The sequence below is a fragment of the Anguilla rostrata genome, chromosome 3 (genome assembly GCF_018555375.3).
Source record: "Anguilla rostrata isolate EN2019 chromosome 3, ASM1855537v3, whole genome shotgun sequence".
NCBI lineage: Eukaryota > Metazoa > Chordata > Actinopteri > Anguilliformes > Anguillidae > Anguilla > Anguilla rostrata.
The window spans coordinates 73,119,259-73,133,170 of NC_057935.1; the positions used below are offsets into that span (position 1 = coordinate 73,119,259).

The following is a 13,912-nucleotide window of genomic DNA, read 5'->3' on the forward strand; positions in this document are numbered from 1 at the left end:
GTCAATCAATCAATCAATCAAATTTTATTTATATAGCGTATTTTACAACAGTTGTCACAATACGTTTTACAGACAGCCCTAGCCTAAACCCCACAGGAGCAAGCCTAAGGCAACAGTGGCAAGGAAAAACTCCCGTGGCAGATGGGGAGAAACCTTGGAAGGAACCAGGCTCAAGGGGGAAACCCATCCTCCTCTGGTCGGCTCAGGGTGCCGACTGGTGACCAGCATGTCAGCCAGTTTATGCAGAAGATATGATAAGTGATGTGGCTCAGATGATGGGTGGGGCCAGGTGGCGGTGATGGGGAACAGCAGGTGGCGGCAGATGTGGCAGGGTGGAGGCAATGACGAAGGAGGGGCTGGACCGCAGAGGTGGGGAGACCAGACGACTCTCGAAGCACTCTCGAGGGTTGGGCAAGAGCCCCGCGGCAGCGTGGGGAAGAGGGTGGAAACAGCAGTTAGGGATTTGCAATATACCAGACAGTGAGTAAGTGCCAGTGCTATGTATTGTGGGACGCCGCCAGGAGTAGAATATGGCTGCATATCTACTAGGACAGGGATGGAGAGCCCATGCAGTCATGAGGGGTAGACAACCATACCCGCCTATCAAGAGCCAGCCCATGTAAAGTCGGGTCACAGCTGATTGACAGGTGACAGTAAGGAAAGGATTGCCACCTAGAAAGCTCTATGACTACAGGCTTCTCGCACCCTGTCTCCAGACTATAACTGATTGTAAGCTTGAGCATAGAGGTGCGTTTTTAATCTAGATTTAAATATTGAGACTGTGTCTGACTCCTTTATAAATAATGGAAGCTGGTTCCACAGTAGTGGGGCCCTGTAGGAGAAAGCCCTACCACCTTTTAGGTTCTTGGAAATTCTTGGGACTACCAAGTAGCCTGCGTCTTGAGATCGGAGTGACCTTGTGGGCTTATAAGGTAGGAGCAGGTTCGATATGTACACAGGTGCACGTCCATGCAGAGCTTTAAAAGTCAGGAGCAAAACCTTGAAGTCTATCCTATACTTAATGGGTAGCCAGTGAAGCGACGCTAGTACTGGTGTAATGTGCTCATACTTCTTAGTTCTGCTCAGGATACGAGCAGCTGCATTCTGCACAAGCTGGAGACTCTTTAACGAGTTATTAGGGCAGCCAGAAAGCAGGGCGTTACAGTAGTCTAACCTGGACGTAACAAATGCATGGATCAATTTTTCAGCATCCTCGACTGACAGGAAATGTCTAATTTTAGCTATGTTGCGCAGCTGAAAGAAGGCAATTCTGGATGTGTTTTTTATATGGGTGTCAAAAGATAGATCAGGATCAATGGTGACACCAAGGTCTTTAACGACCATATTAGGTTCAGCCAAACAACCATCACAGTTTAAGGTGAGAGTAGACAATTTCTCCCTTAATATTTTGGGACCTAAAACCAACATTTCAGTCTTGTCTGAATTTAGGAGCAGAAAATTTGAAAGCATCCAAACCTTGATATCTACAATACAGGCCTCTAACCGTGAAAGCGGCAGTGCTTCGCCAGGTTTCATTGAAATATAAATCTGGGTATCGTCCGCATAACAGTGGAACTCTACGCCATGTCCCCGGATAATATTGCCAAGTGGTAGCATATATAGCGAGAAGAGTACTGGTCCTAGTACTGATCCTTGTGGAATACCGTATTTCAAAAGTCCATGATCGCCCCCATTCCTTGTTAGCATGCCAGTAGCCAGGGCCAGATCTATGGCGGGGCAAGGGGGGGTGATAGCACCCCAACTTTTTCCTCTGCCCCCACAAAACTTTGCAGATAGCTAGCCGTATATGAGCCCTTGTATTCGCAAAGCTCGGCAAATATCAGAGAAATCATGCAACTTCCGGCATGCATCAGTTTTATATGTTCAATAAGCAATTCAATAACCATTTGATTAGTGTTTGGTTTTTGATGTTACCTGTCTGTTAAACTGTAGTTTGAATTGGGCCACCACCAACAACAACTGTTAAAAATTAATTAATTAATTAATTATCTACACTATACTGCCCTACAAAGCCTAACTGCAGTAACTACACAAAGGATAAAACTGAGAAAAATGGCTTTAAAGTGTTTTAACTGGCCAGCCAAATGGGTTATAGGTATATAGGTGATATTGCACTAATTGTACATGTATTCATGAGGTAATTTTTATTCCCAAAAACCATGACGGCTGGCCAGTTAAAACACTTTAAAGCCATTTTTCTCAGTTTTACCCGTTGCGTAGTTACTGCAGAAGGCTTTGTAGGGCAGTATAGCAAAGCAGCCTTGCTCAGCAGTAAACCCGGATCATAAAATTTCCGATAAGGATAACCGTAATCCACACACGTATCTGAAAGGAACAGTTCACATTTTTACACCCTGGTCGGCTGAACAACTCACCACAAATTATGTGATAAATTTGGGGCTCAAGCCCTCTGACCTGGTGAATGCACAGCTCCCTCGTTAGCACTGTTACCCAAATAATATTTAATGGGGACTGAGAATCACCAACTGACAGTTATTAAACAAAGACACCATTATAAAAGCAAACGTAAACACTTTTTCATATGTTCATTTGCTTGCATGAATTTGTATCTTGTAATCAAACGTGCCAGTATAGCCCCCCAAAAAAACAATTTTAGTTAGTTTTGGATCACCTTTGGACCTTCAGTGTGAAATGTCCTGCGTTCCTATGACGCTGCGTCCCACGTGCTAGCGAGAACACTAGCCTCATGGATTGGCCATGTTCACTGCACAGTGACCCCTGCAGCTTTTGAGATTTCGAGGAGAGCAAAAGTGTCAAGGCGGTTACTGGTGGATTTTACTGTAAGGTGATTTTTGGCAAGCTATGAAGGTTAAACGTTATGCGGGTTACGGATGTAGCAATACTTGCTACCTAGCTGGCTGGCAGGCGAACTCCTAGCCCAGTGATGAGTTGGGGAAGTCTGTAAATTAATAAAATATGCATTTATCCAGTTCTTCTTTATTCTCTATATCAATACCGGCCAAGGCATTCTGATTACGAGGGCAGCACGGTGGTGCAGTGAACAGCAGTCACACTGTCGCCTCACAGCAAGAAGGTCCTGGGTTTGAATCCCGGCCTGGTCCTTTCTGTGTGGAGTTAGCATGTTCTCCCCGTGATCACGTTAACGCAGAATCCTACGCGATCTCTGAGTCTGATATTAACTTCCATACACACATGGGCATGCGCATAAATTAAACGGAAAGGATCGAGCCAACCTTGAGATAAAATATCACTATGCGATGCAGGCCTGTAAACTGTATCGCACACACTGTGTCTTGAATAAAAAGATGCCCCCAAAAAATCTGTCGGTCCCCCAAATCACAGCAGTCTAGATCCAAGTAGCTAATAACCGTTTGGGAATTGGGGTTTGCCGCATGGACATATAGTTTCACTTTCACGTCAGGTACTTCACCTTAGATGTGTATTAAAGTCCGAAGTCCAGTAGGCTATGAAAGCGCGCAATGGCAGACAAGCACCACAGAGTCACGGCGTTATTTTTCATCTTCGTCAACTTCAAATTTGGTAAGAACTGTGACTTGCCTCGGTAATTATTTGTTGTATGGTTTACTTGTTCACATGTTGCTTGTTTAACTATCTTGTTGATATGCCAAATAAACCAATAGTAGGCAAAACTAATAGAACCGTAGCCCACAGGCGGTAAACTACGAACTGAAATTCACTGAACTCCGCTCTGTGCCACTGCACTGCACTTCTACAGTTAGAGCCGTTAAAATCCTGTGAGATTTCTGCCTGAGGAAGAGCCTCTGACCGCCGGCGGTGTTGACTGCATGGAACGATCCTACCTGTTTTGCATTTGACGGTTTCACCGAGTTTCTGACATTACTGTGGGATTTTCTACCTATGAATTGTATTCTAGTATACTCAACGAGTGGGCACATTTTCAGAGAAACTTAAGACAGAAGGCTACGCAGCCGACATAGCCTACTGAATATAGTACGACATTTTAGTCAAAATGTAATATAGGATAAGTGCTCTATCGGGTTACAGAGACTGCTGTGTCGGTTAATGGCTTTGTCATGACGTCAATATAGATAAGCGCACGGAGACAAATATATGAGTGAAAACGAAAGACTTAAATGAGACTTTATATTTCAGCTAAATGTAATATATTTTACGTTTAGAATGTAAATGTAGACAGGAGGGATGAGCTGAGGCACAATTTGTGTCTGTAGGCTATTATATTCCGTTCAAATAGGCTTATAAAACTATGTGCTTCTTATCCGAGTATCTGTACTCGCATATTCTCGATCAGTTATTCTAGTAAACGGGAACAGACGGATGTCAGTGTGCCCCAACCCCCCTGCATTGAATAATTTATTTTGGGGGCTGAATTAATAGCTTACTCTCTGGTAATTAGAATACTAGAATAACTACTAAGAGTAAAAACCAGGAACACAGCTGCTACACACAGACTCAAACTTGCAGAGTTTGTCATCCAAAATGCTCAATGACAATAGCGTCGGTGTCAAAAGTTACGCTTTAGTTGCTGTATTATTCACAAAGGTATATTCACATTACGAAGCCCGTAAGCGGTTGGTCGTAAATATTTTCAGTGGTTTCTACACCAAGTAAAATTACTGCTGGTGGTTTTGAAATATATTAAACGTGTTAGTAGCTATTGTATGTGTTGTAGGACTTCTAAGGTTGTTATATGAAGCAATACAGTCACAGGAAGTGTGCTGTTTGCAAATATTAAACTGACACAATAGATGTTTTCTGCAAGACGACTTTTACAGAATTGAATCTTTGCTGTAGCACAAAATTTAAAAATACAGAATAGCAGATGATACACAGAATGGTAAATGGTAAATGGACTGCATTTATATAGCGCTTTTATCCAAAGCGCTTTACAATTGATGCCTCTGCTTCACCTGAGCAGTTAGGGGTTAGGTGTCTTGCTCAGGGACACTTCGACACGGCCAGGGCGGCCAGTGCGGGCAGGAGAAAACTCGGGGACAAGTTCCTGGAACAAATGTAGGAAATACGGGCAGCACTGCATTGGAGGAGGGCTTGTTTGGACGCGCAGTATCGTGTAGATTATAAAGATAACAGAGCAACCTATGATCTGTCTGTAGCATATAAACACTTCTGGGTGTGTGTTTCATTTCTATTTTGCCCTGCATTTATCCTCTTGTAAAATCAACTAATATCACCTGTTTCACAGTGAAAAATACGTATCCATAAAATGTCGGGTGTTACGAATGAGTTTGTCAAAATGTTGTATGTTCTGGGTGTCCAGGACTAGTTCCGACCAAGGAATTTAACGGATAACAAGCGAGTCTCCAAGTTTAACCTTCTCGGTTCTTTCACTATACCTGCATACCGGCTAATCTCAGATTAGGTCGTTAGCAGGTTCTGTTGAGAGCGAGCATATTTTTTCTGATGTAATATCTGCTGTAGCAAAATGTACGCAGACTTTGGTCTGTTTTTTATTCTTAATAAGTGAAAGATTCACATATATTATAAAGGGTATTAAGTGGGTAAAAGTATTTATAAAAGACTTTCTGTCCTTCACAGCACACAATCAAAAATAAATAAATAAATTTTACAAATCCAGTTAATCATCTGCATCAATGCCTCTGGCTTTCCTGCAGGTGATGTCACATCTGCCATCATTGTCCAGTCGAATGGGAACTTCACACTGCAGCCAAATGTTCAGGGTCCCCCAGAGGACATTTTGTGGAGGTGGAATGAAAACAAGGTGGTTGAATTTTACCAGGAAGAGATGGTTACCTACGGACAGTTTAAAGGACGGACGACCCTGGACTTCTCAACGGGAGCCCTGACCCTCACACGTCTCACAGAGGCTGACAGTGGGGAGTATGCTGGTGAGCTGCAGATCAAGGGAAATCTGGTGAAATATCGTCAGACGGTGAAAGTGTTTGGTGAGTTTGCTTCTACAGAATGACCAAATCCCAGTTAATTGTGGGCTTTCATCAAAAAAATGTAGCTGTATATATAAAAATATATACACTGTCTACTGAAATACACTTTCAACCATTTTGTGGGGCAATAAAAAATGTTTTTGTCTGTCCAAACAGGTAGAAGCATGGCATTTTTACATTACTTCAAAGTGCTTCACAAGTCGGCCTGTAACACGGTTATGGGTGTGAATATCGCTAAATGACACAAAAGTTATACCTGTAGTTTCACAGAGTTCTCAACCATAAGTGTTTCAGTAAAAAAGCGCTTTATATTAATCAATCATGTGGGTCAGGTGTGCTAATCCATGAAAGACAATGCTAAAGTTAGCTGTGAGGTCACAAGCCTTTGTTCTCCATGTAGATGCTGTAGGTAAACCAGCAGTCACCTGCCAAGTGAACGGCTCCTCAGTAACCCTGCTGTGCTCTGGGGGCGACAGACCAAGCACTCAGTACAGGTGGGAGGGGCCTGCCATAAAGCCCCAGCCAGGGTCCCAGCTGAAGATAGAGGCAGCAGAGAGCTCTGATGCAGTCTACACCTGTGTGCTGCACAACCCTGTGGGTGAGAGCAGGACAGACTTTCCTGTAAAGAGCTGCTTCCCTGCTCCAGGTAAGGCCCACTCAGCTGATGTAGGGACTGAGCAAAGGCCTGCCATCCTGGCTGCCACAGTCCACCGCTAATGCTCATTTCACAGGTTTGGGTAGCTGTTCCAGTTGCAATGCAGGCTTTTAACCAGAGTTTTTAATTTGAGTTAATCACGCTTCAATTTTTTTTCCACTTGCATAATTTAAAATTTGTTCATGTTCTGCTGTTCTCCTGGGGTTACCAGCCTTTCTGTGCTATCCTGTGAATTCCATGGGACTTCCACCCAAATTTCACCCTCTGGTCTACATCATAGAGTACTGGGTAAAGACCCTGTTCACGGTACTGTCGGGGTCCTACTAGGGGTTAAATGCTCAGTTGCCCCATCTACCCCACAGTCTCTGACACATGACTGGGGCACATTGATTACTACTGACCCCAATCATCCCCAGCACTGTCAGAGACAGCTGTTACTGAGCAATCAGTCAACTTCAAATTAACTGCCATTTCATTAACACAGGGAACTAAATAAATCATCTTGTAAAGTCAGAAATATATACACACAGAAATATATTTATATACATCTTTCAATAGTCAGATCAAAATGGTTGAGCTTTATCTTTTATATTTTTCTAACATGTTCTGTTTTTCTTTGTTTTTAGGAAGCGCCTCTGTTGTGATTTCTGTAGTGCTCGTCCTCCTCATCTTCATCATTGTGGGATTGCTTTTATTTTACTACAAGAAATTCTACAAAAGTAAGAGTCTTTTAGAATAATACTTTAAATGATATTAATAAACACATCCATATGCAGATCCTGCTGTTTCTGGAGCAGTTACTCAGGACTGGATTCAGTAGGGCTGAATTCCTGTTGTCTCCATAAAATGAGCACAAGCTCTCCAATACTGTGGGACTGAAAGCTCATACATTAGCGCTACTACACCCAGGACTAATAATAATAAAAATCATATTTTACATTGTAGAAAGACAAAATGAAGAGGACATGGAAGCTCAATCTGGGGGTAAGCTGTAGAAATGATGGTGGTGACTATGATGATACTACTGTGAAGCACGATGAGTAATGAATAATATTTCATATCTTATATTGTAGAAAAGACAAGACTGGGAGAGAGAGACTCTGAAGCTGCAGTAAATGGTGAGCTGCAGAACAGTATTATTCACTCTGGCCTTAGAGCTGCAGGTGATGACATCACTCCCTCTGGTACTTTATCTCTGAACTTAAAACACTGCAGCTGCAGGTTTCCTCCAAAAAATTTTACATCTATACAATGTATGCCTATACAGTACTCAATGACAAATGTATTCAAATCAGATATATTCCTATTCATAAACTTCAGAAGTAGGTGTGCTGCTGGTAAAACTAGATATTAAACAAAATGTGTGAAACATTTCTTTTGAAACAGAAAGACAACAGCTATTACCAGCAGACACTGAAAACGTTGAGGAAACTCCAGGTAAGGCAGAATTAACTCTGCGCTGAACAGAAACGTGTCTCAATGAAACAGCAGTACTGAAATGCTTCTGTTTCAGGGTTGGGATAAATTACCCTGCAGTTCAGTCAGTTCAGGAAAGGAAATAAATTGCAAAATACCCAGAAAACATTGTGGACATTTTTCAAGCCATGAATTAAATTTGAAATTTCTTGAGTTGGCTTGACCCTTAACTGTTGACCGTTAAGTATTTTATCTGATTAACCAGATAATTTATCATATAAACCTTTTGTAAATGTCCAACAAGTGAATAACTATACATTTTCTATCCCCATTCACAAAAGTCAACACTTATCCTTCATTTTGGGTCAGAATTAAAGTATAAAGTGCTAAACTTTTACTTTGAATTTGCCAAATTGTGAAGGTGAAGGCCAAATATAACTGCATTACATGCATTATTGTGTGTGAAAAGTGAGGAAACATGGGGATTGAATCCTGGCCTTGATGTAAAGCAGGATCAGATATTCACCTGTGAGCCTCCTTGCATTTGTACTGTACTCAGCACACACAGCCTTATTTCCTCTGTTTGTACAGTAAGGGTTGGAGAAAGAGTAAAGTGGTATGAAACCATGATGAGCCCAGGTAAGACCCATGATGAGCATCAGAAGACAGCACTGACTGAGCAGCACAAAGGGACTGATGGGAGTGCTGGAATTTCACAGGAGGAGAGTCAGACAGGTAAGTACAGAGAAGCAGCAGGTAACCTGCCAGTCAGTCACCTGCTTTACATCAGGTTTAATATTTTATTTCATTTCTCCACAGAATCACTAAATCAGGGTGAAAAGGGTGAAGATTCTGAAGAGAGAGGAGTGGAGACTGAGGGGGGGAACTCTAAACACCCCTCCTCTGGCACTATCCCGTTCAGCGCTCCTGAGTCTCCACCTGCTGCTCCACCCAAAACAGGAAATGAAGAGGAGACAATTCACCCTCTCGAATCCAGCCCCTCTCCTCCCCACCCCCCTAATTCTCCCCCCCATCCAACACCAGCTCCAGTACAGAATCAGGACCAGGAAGCGGAAACAGAAGGAGCAGCAGAAGAGGAGGATATTCTGAGATGGGGTCCAGACACCGATGGGGGGGCAGCACACAAAACACCTGATGGGAGTGCTGGAATTCCACAGGAGAGTCAGACAGGTAAGTACAGAGAAGCAGCAGGTAACATTCTCAGTGAGAGACTCAGGCAGCTGCTCCTACTCGTTCTCTGGTGGACAGGTGCTCTTGCTGTTCTGATACATTTACAGGTAGATTTATTTAGGTAGATTTATTTCATTTCTCCATAGAAAGATTAATTCAGGGTGAATGTTTTGAATTTATTAAACTGTATTGGTTAAGATAAAAAAAATAGCCCTTACATTATTCTGTGTGAGCAGTAAGCACAAATGGGGATTGAATCCTGGCCTTGATGTAAAGCAGGATCAGATATTCACCTGTGAGCCTCCTGGCATTTGTACTGTACTCAGCACACACAGCCATATTTCCTCTGTTTCTACAGGAAGGGTTATGGAAACACCAGAGCTGTATGGAGACTGGCTGGGCACAGGTAAGACCTGTGTTGAGCATCAGAACACACCTCTGACTGAGAGTAGAGACTCAGACAGCTGTTCCTGGTGATTCTGTTATATGCAGGTGCAGTTGTTGCTCAGTCGCTATGTGTGTGTGTGTGTGTGTGTGTGCGCGTGCGTGTGTGTGTGAGTGTGAGACAGAGAGAGAGAGAGAGAGCAGGAGAACATGGTGAGAATAAGGGAATAGTACACTGAGTACAGAATGTATTTGAGCAGGAATAGACTACAGCAATAAATAAAGTACACTTTCAGAAAGAAGTGTTCTGAAAAGTGTTGAGAAAGGTACAAACATGTGTCACAGGGGTGGTACCCTATAGGTACAGAAAATGTACGTTATTTCCTCTGTTTCTGCAGCAAAGCGGATTGCAGGCAGGCTTAACCCATTTAAGACCCATGATCAGCGTCAGAAGACAGCACTGACTGAGCAGCACATAGGGACTGATGGGAGTGCTGGAATTTCACAGGAGGAGAGTCAGACGGGTAAGTACAGAGAAGCAGCCGGTAACCTGCCAATCAGTCACCTGCTTTACGTCAGGTTTAATATTTCATTTCATTTTTCCACAGAATCACTAAATCGGGGTGAAGATTCTGAAGAGAGTGGAGTGGAGACTGAGGGGGGGAACTCTAAACACCCCTCCTCTGGCACTGTCCCGTCCAGCGCTCCTGAGTCTCCACCTGCTGCTCCACCCAAAACAGAAATTGAAGAGGAGACCTTCCACAGTCCCCCATCCAGCCCCTCTCTTCCCCGCCTTCCTAATTCTCCTCCCCATCCAGCACCAGCTCCAGTACAGAGTCAGGACCAGGAAGAGAAAACAGAAGGAGCAGCAGAAGCAGAATCTACTGATGAGACTGGAGCCAATCAGACAGCAGGAGCCCAGAGGCAGAGAGAGAAGAGGGAGGAGCAGGATGGAGATAGTGATGGGGGTGGAGCTCAGCCCAGTGGGACAGGAGGGGGAGGAGCTGAGAACCCAACAGCAGATCCAGCCCAGGAGCTCTCCAGCAGCTCAGAGGAAGAGGAGGATATTCAGGAGAGTCAGACAGGTAAGTACAGAGAAGCAGCAGGTAACATTCTCAGTGAGAGACTCAGGCAGCTGCTCCTGCTCATTCTCTTGTGTGCAGGTGCTCTTGCTGCTCAGATACATTTACAGGTAGATTTATTTAGGTAAATCTATTTCATTTCTCCATAGAAAAATTAATTCAAGGCGAATATTTTGAATTTATTAAACTGTATTGGTTAAGATAAAAAAAAATAACCCTTGCATTATTCTGTGTGAGTAGTAAGAACAAATGGGGATTGAATCCTGGCCTTGATATGAAGCAGGATCAGATATTAACCTGTGAGCCTCCTGGCATTTGTACTGTACTCAGCACACACAGCCTTATTTCCTCTGTTTCTACAGGAAGTGCTGGGGATAATGTAGCAGACCTGTCTGGAGGCTGGCTGGGCTCAGGTAAGACCTGTGATGAGCATCAGAACACACATCTGACTGAGAGTAGAGACTCAGCTGTTCCTGGTGATTCTGTTATATGCAGGTGCAGTTGTTGCTCAGTCGCTGCGTGCGTGTGTGTGTGTGTGTGAGACAGAGAGAGAGAGAGAGTGAGCAGGAGAACATGGTAAGAATGAGGGAACAGTACACCGAGTACAGAATGTATTTGAGCTGGGATATGCTAAAGCAATAAATAAAGTACACTTTCAGAAAGAAGGGTTCTGAAAAGTGTCTAAAAAGGTACAAACATGTGTCACAGCGGTGGTACCCTATAGGTACAGAAAATGTATGTTATTTCTTCTGTTTCTGCAGTAAAGCAGGTTGCAGGCTGGTGGAGCCCAGGTAAGACCCATGATGAGCATCAGAAGACAGCACTGACTGAGCAGCACAAAGGGACTAATGGGAGTGCTGGAATTCCACAGGAGGACAGTCAGACAGGTAAGTACAGAGAAGCAGCAGGTAGCCTGCCAGTCAGTCACCTGCTTTACGTCAGGTTTAATATTTCATTTCATTTTTCCACAGAATCACTAAATCGGGGTGAAGATTCTGAAGAGAGTGGAGTGGAGACTGAGGGGGGGAACTCTAAACACCCCTCCTCTGGCACTGTCCCGTTCAGCACTCCTGAGTCTCCACCTGCTGCTCCACCCAAAACAGAAAATGAAGAGAAATACTACACTCCTCCACCCAGCCCCTCTCTTCTCCACCACCCTTAATTCTGAGCTCATCCCAGTGGGGCAGGAGGGGGAGGAGCTGAGAACCCAACAGCAGATCCAGCCCAGGAGCTCCCCAGCAGCCCAGAGGAAGAGGAGGATATTCTGAGACGGGGTCCAGACACCGATGGGGGGGCAGCCCAGTGTAGTGGGGCAGGAGGGGACGAAAGTGTCCCAAAACCAGATTCAGATCAGGATATAGACCCCACATCAGCAGGGGAAAATCTAAGTGTCCCACTCACTGAGCCATTAAGCACAGCTGACCCAGCCCAGGGACTCCCAGACACCACGGCCCGTTCCCCCCCTCACACTGGAGCAAGTGAGGAGTCCTGCTGTGCAGAGGAAAGCCCAACATCAGGCCCAAATCTAGAGCCCAACAGCACCTCTGAGGCAGAGGAAGACAAGAAGAGAGGGAGAGAGGAGAGGAAGGATTCACAGAGGGGTCCCCCCCAGTAAAGCCCCCGAAACCCCCTACAGTCCCTAAAAAACCCACTAAACCCCCTACAGTCCCTAAAAAACCCACTAAACCCCCTACAGTCCCTAAAAAACCCCTTAACCCCCTACAGCCCCTATAAAACCCCTTAACCCCTACAGCCCCCAGACCCTTGAGCAGGACTGTCCCAGATCACACAGGAGGGAGAGACACAGGAGAGCGGGGCACTGTGTCACATGACACAGGATGAAAAGACTGCAGACACAGGAAAAGCAGCTCCTAAGCCTGAGAACACAGGAGATCATTTAATGAACTGGGGCCTCATTTACAAAAATGTTCTTAGATTTATACTTGAACTTAGTCTTAAGATCATTTGCGATGGTGTGCTTACGTTTGATTCATAAAAGATACTGAGCATAAAAAACCTTGTTTACGCAGGATCTAAGAAGCCCATTTGTAACTTACGCACCTGTGATCTATAAATCTCAAATTAACTTAAAATTGACGGCACCTCAACGTGCCTTACAATCAGCGATTTCCCCTTATATAATGCTAGCACAAATGAGGGTTTATAGTCAGGAAAAACCATGAACCAAAAGAGAAAAGCAAACCTTTTGGAAGATGAGATCATGGCGATGGTAGAGGAGATTGAAGACAGGCAACACGTATTATTCAGTGGACTAAATAGTGGGTTGACAAACAAAGCCAAACAGGTCGCTTGGGAGTGTGTCGCTGCTGCAGTGAACGAGGTGGGGCAGCAAAAAGCTCATGCCAAGTTCACCACAGGCTTGGACTCGTATTTGTCCCAAACTGCAATACCCCTACATAACCAGCAGGAAACCCAGTTGCCACTCAATTCTAGACGTTGTGTAGGGATAATATCATTTCCATGTCAAAGTAAGGTTTTACAAATAACTACTTATATGTGGTTTTCTGCCTAAGTCATACTAAAGATCAAAATTGATCGTAAGTTCGTTTTATAAATGAGGCTCCTGTTCTGTATTTAATTCCTTTTGGCCAGCTATGGAGGTGTTTCAGTGCTAATCCTTCTCATTTCTCTCTCATGATCTGTAGATTATAGTGTGTGATGTGCACCAGTGCAGCCCCTGTCACTTTTATATACTGAAGGCCACAATTATGAAGAAATGAATCTATGTATTAGCAGAACCAGTTGAGAATAAATCGTTTGTTATTGTGGTATTGTATTTTCTATTAAATTGAGGCATTTTCTATTAAATTGAGGCATTTGAATCATTATAGGCATTGAATTTAAAAAAAAAATTAATTTTATAATATTCCATGCCCTGTTTTGTATTGTTATCCATTTGAAATGTATTTTGTTATTCTCATGTACAGTAGGTATACACTGTATGGAGAGTCTATTCCATCTGACCAATAGGGGAGCCAGTTGTAACACAACCCTACCTGTACTTCATGCCTTTTGACCACATAAAGCCCGAAGACCCTCCGCTCTGTCTTGCCATCTTCTGTACATCCCAGCTGCAGAACACAGCGCTGTCTAACTTCAGTAGGCCCTGCACACAGGCCAGATTAGTGCTGTGACGAGCACCTTCACTCCTCGATGTCGTCTCACTCGCCGGGGTATTTCAGCAAGCAGTAATTTAAATCTCACTGTAATACGCGAGCCCTCATCTCTCCTGCTTA

General features: G+C 43.9%; 2 protein-coding genes across 2 annotated transcripts in view; both read left to right on the forward strand.

Annotated features, from left to right (window-relative positions):
• The window catches only part of LOC135251896 (uncharacterized), a 24,569-nt gene extending 10,854 nt beyond the window's left edge, over nucleotides 1–13,715 (forward strand). The window contains exon 8 of the mRNA XM_064329760.1: nucleotides 11,972–13,715. The gene's annotated coding sequence lies outside the window, so the exon portion shown is untranslated. The remainder of the gene's footprint in view (nucleotides 1–11,971) is intronic.
• The window catches only part of LOC135251895 (protein PRRC2A-like), a 150,371-nt gene continuing 139,783 nt past the window's right edge, over nucleotides 3,325–13,912 (forward strand). Inside the window, exons 1-13 of the mRNA XM_064329759.1 lie at nucleotides 3,325–3,543; nucleotides 5,637–5,927; nucleotides 6,328–6,573; nucleotides 7,209–7,301; nucleotides 7,528–7,566; nucleotides 7,656–7,700; nucleotides 7,969–8,019; nucleotides 8,590–8,733; nucleotides 8,818–9,189; nucleotides 9,548–9,595; nucleotides 9,972–10,097; nucleotides 10,182–10,658; nucleotides 11,018–11,068. Coding sequence (XP_064185829.1) covers nucleotides 3,483–3,543; nucleotides 5,637–5,927; nucleotides 6,328–6,573; nucleotides 7,209–7,301; nucleotides 7,528–7,566; nucleotides 7,656–7,700; nucleotides 7,969–8,019; nucleotides 8,590–8,733; nucleotides 8,818–9,189; nucleotides 9,548–9,595; nucleotides 9,972–10,097; nucleotides 10,182–10,658; nucleotides 11,018–11,068 — 2,044 coding nt within the window. The 5' untranslated portion in view covers nucleotides 3,325–3,482. The remainder of the gene's footprint in view (nucleotides 3,544–5,636; nucleotides 5,928–6,327; nucleotides 6,574–7,208; nucleotides 7,302–7,527; nucleotides 7,567–7,655; nucleotides 7,701–7,968; nucleotides 8,020–8,589; nucleotides 8,734–8,817; nucleotides 9,190–9,547; nucleotides 9,596–9,971; nucleotides 10,098–10,181; nucleotides 10,659–11,017; nucleotides 11,069–13,912) is intronic.